This window comes from Balaenoptera acutorostrata, chromosome X (genome assembly GCF_949987535.1).
Source record: "Balaenoptera acutorostrata chromosome X, mBalAcu1.1, whole genome shotgun sequence".
NCBI classification, from domain to species: Eukaryota; Metazoa; Chordata; class Mammalia; order Artiodactyla; family Balaenopteridae; genus Balaenoptera; species Balaenoptera acutorostrata.
The window spans coordinates 56,168,385-56,174,955 of NC_080085.1; the positions used below are offsets into that span (position 1 = coordinate 56,168,385).

Here is a 6,571-nt window from a genome sequence, read left to right on the forward strand (position 1 = left end):
AGAGAGTCTCCTCTGTTGAGTCAGTTTGTATGGGTGGGTTCACAGAGGAGATGGATAAGATGGAATCTTCAAGCTGTTCTCTGGTCTGTGAATCTTGAAGTTCCATGTCCCTGGTGTGGATACCCAAGCCTTTAATTCCTATAAGCTCTGAGACTATCTCTACCCTTCACTTTCTCTCTCTCACCCACAATCTCTCTTGCAGAGTGGAGAGAGCTACCGGGCAGACGTGGTGGATCTGTTCCCAGGAACCTTTGAGGTTGTGGAGATGGTGACCAGCAACCCTGGGACATGGCTGCTTCACTGTCATGTTACGGACCATGTCCATGCTGGCATGGAGACTGTTTTTATGGTTTTGTCCCAAAGAGGTAAAGCCTAATTAGGCTATCTTCTAGCACTGTATCTAGCCTGTAAGAACCAGATAATCCAAGAAGTGACTTGCATCCGTCTTCTGATACCAAGAAGGCAGAACAGACCCCTTCTCGTGTTCTCCCAACCAATATTTCTCATTCCCCGTTGCTCCCCTGCTCATGCCCCCTCCTAATTTCTTTGATACTTGTTGAGCTCACATGAATTGACTCAGCCTGGCTGGGCTGTATGCATTGATGCTTAGTGTAGATTTGTTTCCTTTGAATATATTTAATTTGTATGTAAATTTATTATTTTAGAGTTTATTAGAGGTACTAACTATTTCAAAGGAATCTTATTAATGAGTTCTTTTTTTATAAAAAGGAAAAATATAATTCTAACAGTCGCCCCTTAATTGGTTTGTTTTGTGGGGATTGTCTAAGGCTGGAAAGAGATATTAGCCTTCAATTACAACTAATCCCAGACAGATGCTAACAAGGATGGAAAAAACTTTTTCTTTGTATTTGTTATATGGAGACGTAATAGCCAGGGTATTTTCTTTACCAATAAATCTTTGTTCATCACCAATAACATAGAAGAGTAGGCTGTGTTGAATTTTGTGTCTTTGGGCCATTAAAGGGTTGAGTCTCACTTCTTAAGCCTCTTAACCTGAATCCAGTACTCATCATTATCCCCCTTGCAAGAGGCTCAATAGAAACTCTTGGGACCCACATGAATCCAGAGAGGTTTTTTTTCTCCTGTTCTTTTTATTTTTTAAGTCATGCTGTTTTGAAAACTGGTTATATTGAGGTAGGTATTCTGGGATTCCCAGCCATTGACATTCTGTCAGCAGGAATAGAAAGTGGGAAAATGTCTTTAGGCATTCAAACAGGGCTAGCAAACCAGGGTAGAAAATACAACTCTGCTCTTTACCCCCAGGGAGGGAGACGAATAATTGTACATTATGATTTCCTATATCTTTGGAAAACTTTGTTCTCTGGTAACACATACTGCTAGAATGTGTCTTTCAGTTACTACTGTAGTACTATTCCCCACCACCCAGACAGGCATACATAATTCTTTGTTGTATTCTGTCAGTCCTTAGAATCAAAGTCAAGTGGTGAATTGATGCATCATCAAGATGCTATAGATCCAAAGCAACAGATTGTCTCCATATGTAGTAACGGGTCATGTCAAATATGGACCATCTAATAGATAAGAGACTGCATCAATACATATCATCAAGGAACTTCCATGAATAAGAATAGCTTACCTCTCTCTATAATAATGAGCCAGTCCATAAATTTTACCTATTTACCTTTTGTTTGTTTGACAGACTATGGTCTAATTTGATATTGTTCCAATCACATATAAGCTAACAGGCCAACCAGAGGGAAGAGTTGAAGACAGATAGGGAATAAAAGACTAATTGTTGGAAAGGGCTTCCTGGTGAAGAAGCAGGGGATGAAAGCCAGAGCTACAAAAAAATATTAGAGTGGGGTAAGGTCATTTTTTTCTACTAAAAGAAGAGAGAAAACAGAAAAAGACCAATGTGTAGGTTTGGGTGAGAGGCTTGACAAAAAGGTAGATATTTCTATCTGATGGTCTGTGTTTCATCTGTGATGGAGGAGACAGAGTCATCTACTGAGGATGAAAGATAGGTGGTAGTGTAAGGGGCTTGAGAAGAGTGGGCAAAGTGGTTATGAAATAACCACTCTGGGTGGTGGGGAAAAAGTTACTCTGAGTGATGGAAAATAAATTAATTATTGCCAAGCAGCATTGAGGACTTAGTTGAAGTTGGGCCCAAAAATACTGATCTTTACAATTGTGTGATGTGTCTCCACCAGCACTCATCATACCAGAAAAAAATACAAGGAAAGTATAGTTACTGGGGTTTCAGCAAATGATTATAACATTCCTGGTAAGTTAGTAGTTGAAGTGATAGACAATGGAGTCCAGCCTGGCCAGGAATGGAAGAAAAAAACAGGATGAAACTGGTGAGATGAGAAAAATGGAAGTGTCCAGGAGGTCTTCATGAGAGGAGAAAATAACAGGTGAAATAGAATAAATAGCATTAGAACATGGAGAGAATAGGAGGCTGTTGTTAGATTTTAGACTTATGAGATGGAGCAATTCTGCATAATTAGTCCAATGTGACCATAAGAGTGGTTGATAGAGTTGAAGTATATTTGAAATTTGTTAGAGTTAAGAGGCCTAAAAACTGTGAGGCTTAAGTGTTGGATGGGTCAACACTCATGATGGGAATTGAAGACAAGAAAGACTGAGCCACGTACCAAAGACTTCCATGAATGAAGAGAACTGCTAGGTAACAGTGGCAAGAAGTGGTTGTGGTTTTTTAGCCGAATAATATAAGCCTCAAAAGTAATGGATCTTTGCAAAAAGGGGAGGAATAATAAATAATATCAAAGCAGCATTGAGAAGATAAAAAGGAAGTACAGTTCTCAGAAAAGAGCTCAGCCTCATTAAAGCAAGAAGAGGAAGAAGTATTCTAAAAAGGTTGAATATGTAGGGATGTAGGTTTGACAAAGAGCAGGGGCTTCCTGAAGGAAGACTGGGAAAAGGTGGCAAAAAGAGCAATAATGAGGATAAATTGCCAATAAATATGTAAATATTGGCAGAGGGGTGACTTACCCTTTGGACTCCTAAGCCTATGCTCTTGCTCATATTTTGTGTCACTGCTCAAAATCAAATCCACATACTAATACTGACTTGATCACAAGATAGTTAATTCCAGTCACCTCCATTTTGCTTACTATATCACAGAGAGTTTCCTCCAACCAATGCTAACCTCCTACAACAAGCCTGTGGATAGGTAGGAAGAATAATAGGACTAACCTCTTTTTTCTTTTTCCTCCAGAACACTTAAGCACTACCACCATCATCTCTGAAGAGACTGGAAAAGGTAGGGAGAATGATACACAGATTGGGTAGTTATATATGTTGTGCATTTGGGGAAAAGTGCAGTGCCTCTAGAAGATGGGTTTCACATGGCTGAAAGGTGGACCTCAATACTAGCAGAAAGCATCCTGAGATTTATTTAAGACTTCAGAAGCCAGGAATCTAAGGTTAAGCTTCCAGTTAAGCTTCCCTCAGCATGTTTATTCTCTCTGACCCCCATGCCCAACCTCCTGAGTTGAGGAAAATTGTCTCATCCTCAGTTGAAGGCTACTATCTTTTCCTCTTACTAATGTGTGAAGGGGAATAAAATTCAAGGTCTTGCTGAGTTGTGAATGAAGGTGCTATAGCACAGACATGAATTCCCCACAAGGATAGTGTGAAACTAGGACAAATGTCATTCAGTCTGCACCAGGTAATTATTCTTTCATCTATAGAATACTAAATAGTTGACTCTTTAGAACCATCCATTTCTGTCCTTCCAGAAAATAGAGATTCTTGTTCTATCCAGGCTGGGTTCAAATAATGCTTTCACTCTCTACCTTATTTGTACCTGAACTGAGAAAGATTCAGAAAGTTCTGAGAGGCTAGAATGGATGTTAGAGATCTTCAGTTTAGTCTGGAGGTTTTTCAGCTCTGTTTGGAAAGTTCCTAATGAAATAAGTATCTTATAAACAGTCAACCAGGGGAATAGGATATGTCCTGGAGGGTTAGGGAGAGGTAAGGTGAAGCAGAGAGAGCAGAGTTACATACCCATATGTATATGTATTTGTATATATATACACACATATATTTGTATATATACATATTTTGTGCATACATTTGTATATGCATTTGTACATATCAGTGTGTACATATATACATATATCCTCATAAGCTCTTGTCTGTTAAAAAGGTTCAACAGTGGGGAAAACCTCTCAAAACTGGTGGTCTACTAAAGCCCAATATTTTCTGCATGAGAAACTGAGAGATGGAAAGTGATTTTTCCAAGGTCACAAGAGAAGTAAGTGGTAGAATGTAAACTCAAAACCAGAATGTTTCCCAGCTTCCATTTGAACTCATTATATTTCATCTTCTCTCAGTTCTGTAAGAGTATTGATTCATCCAATTATACATTCATCAAACACATACTAACTGCCAGAGACACCACAAAAGTAAGACATAGTCACTATTTTCCAAGAGATTCATGTCTAAAAGTGGAATGAGACACAGAGACAATAATTGCAGTGCTGGATACTATATGTTATTTTTTTAAAGTGGGGAAACAATAATAACAACTGATCAATTATTGTACATTTGCTGTCTTCCAGGAGCTATGTTAAATATTTTATAAATATCAACTCACTCAAGCCTCACAATAAACCACTGAATTAAATATGGTTATTATCCCCATTTTATAAAAGAGGAGACTGAAATCCAGAAGTGAAGGTGGATTAGGTCACTTGGCCCAAGCAAGTAAATTGTGGGAGTACAAACAGTACAGGTACTTTGGGCACACAAAAGAAAGACCATTGTTAGTTATACAGCTGAATTGAAGAAAGCTTTGCTGAGACCTATAATGTTTAAGTTAGGGATAGAATGGTGAGGAAGAAGAAAGGGTGTTCAGGCAACTGGAGCAGCACGAGAAAGTCTTGGAAGCCTGAAAGAGGCTCACCCATTCTGCAGAACAAAGAATGAGTTGCTATCCCTGAAGATAGTAAATAAGAGTAGGCTAAGTTAGAATCTGATCGTGAGAGTTGCAATGTCTGACTTGAGTCTGAGCTTTATTCCATAGGCTAATTGGAGATCATCAAAAGTTTGTATGCCAGGAACTAAGAAAATTAGATATTTCACCTAGAAAGATCAATGTGACATCAGTGTTATAACGACCCAAAGATGGGAGAGACCAGACAGCACAGAGACAGGCTCTTGTCATGGTCCAATGGTCAAAGTGAGTATTGATAAGCTAGATAATTGAGTCAAACTGCTTCTCAGGAGTTTCTACTTACTGCTCCCAGTTCTACCCTCTGGAACCACGCAAACCAAATTCAATTCTTTTTTTTTTTTTTCGACATCACAGGCTTTTATATATTTAAAGAAATATGTCAAGGCCCTTCTCACTCTGAGTGTTAGCTCTTTCCATGGGGGGATTGGTGCCTCAATGCTTCCTAATGATTTTCTCAGATATGAAATTTTGTTACGCTGGTTCTCTGTAACCTCCGAATCTGTCATCATTGGCTGATCTTTTAAGGGATAAGGATAGTTCCTCTGTCCTATTTGGATGACCTTATTTCTCCTCTCCCAGAGTTGACTATAAAAGAAGACATTTTAGAGTATTCTCCATCCCAGGGTTCCCACTTTCCTCTTGTTCCATTTCAGTAGCAGTCCCCAGTGACATTGGAGAAAGCAATGTGAGGATGCTGGGCATGCAGATCCCTGTAAAGGATATCGAGATACTGACTTCTGTCTTGATTGCCATGGGTGTCACTCTCCTGCTCATTGCTCTGGCTCTTGGTGGTGTGGTGTGGTACCAGCATCGGCAGAGAAAGATACGGCGCAACAGGAGGTCCATCCTGGATGACAGCTTCAAGCTTCTGTCTCTCAAGCAATAACAGCTGGATCCTGGAACTGCACATCTGGAACACACTCCCAGCAGGCCATGGACTAACAGCTGACCTCACTGTCACTGTCAAAGGGGCATGGGTTTTAGAGAGGCAGAGGAGGGAATCAAACTCAAGAGAGTATTTCTTCACTAATTTATTTACATGGAAATGGTATGTTTTCTTTTTCTTTAGTTTCTTTACTCCACTTGGGCACCTGGGGCTAAGTGAGTCCCCTAGTATCTAATATCACAAATTTCAACAGCTATATTATAATATCACCCACTGACACTTGGAAGGTCTGGAAATTTCTAAAAACTGACTCTTCTCACAAAGTAGATACCAAGAGTAAGTTTCACTGTTTAGGTTTCTACTGCTTTACAGGACCTAGGCAAGTTCAATTTGAACTGAGGCTAAGTGAGCTGTGATGATAATCCAAATCTAAACTAAGGACTAAAAACATAGGCATGATGGGGAATGGGTGGGGTGGGATTTTAAGATCTAAATTGTATTTTGATTCTTCTTGGCAGTGGACTATTTTGGTTAAGTGGGTAGATAGAATATTGTTGTCATGAGCAACTACAACCTTTGGAGGCAAAAGCTCCTCAGGAAGCCAGTACTCCAAGTTCTTGGCACAGTTGCACTGAAGGGAATGTTGAGTGTCCTCTCCATGTTTTAGTCAGAAAATCCTACACATTAAAGTGCTTGTTAGAACACCATAAAAGTGAACT

General features: G+C 39.5%; 1 protein-coding gene across 1 annotated transcript in view; it reads left to right on the forward strand.

Moving 5' to 3' along the window:
• HEPH (hephaestin) overlaps positions 1 to 6,299 on the forward strand; it is a 79,213-nt gene extending 72,914 nt beyond the window's left edge. Inside the window, exons 19-21 of the mRNA XM_057538239.1 lie at positions 203 to 365; positions 3,224 to 3,268; positions 5,620 to 6,299. Coding sequence (XP_057394222.1) covers positions 203 to 365; positions 3,224 to 3,268; positions 5,620 to 5,852 — 441 coding nt within the window. The 3' untranslated portion in view covers positions 5,853 to 6,299. The remainder of the gene's footprint in view (positions 1 to 202; positions 366 to 3,223; positions 3,269 to 5,619) is intronic.
• Positions 6,300 to 6,571: the final 272 nt, after the last annotated feature.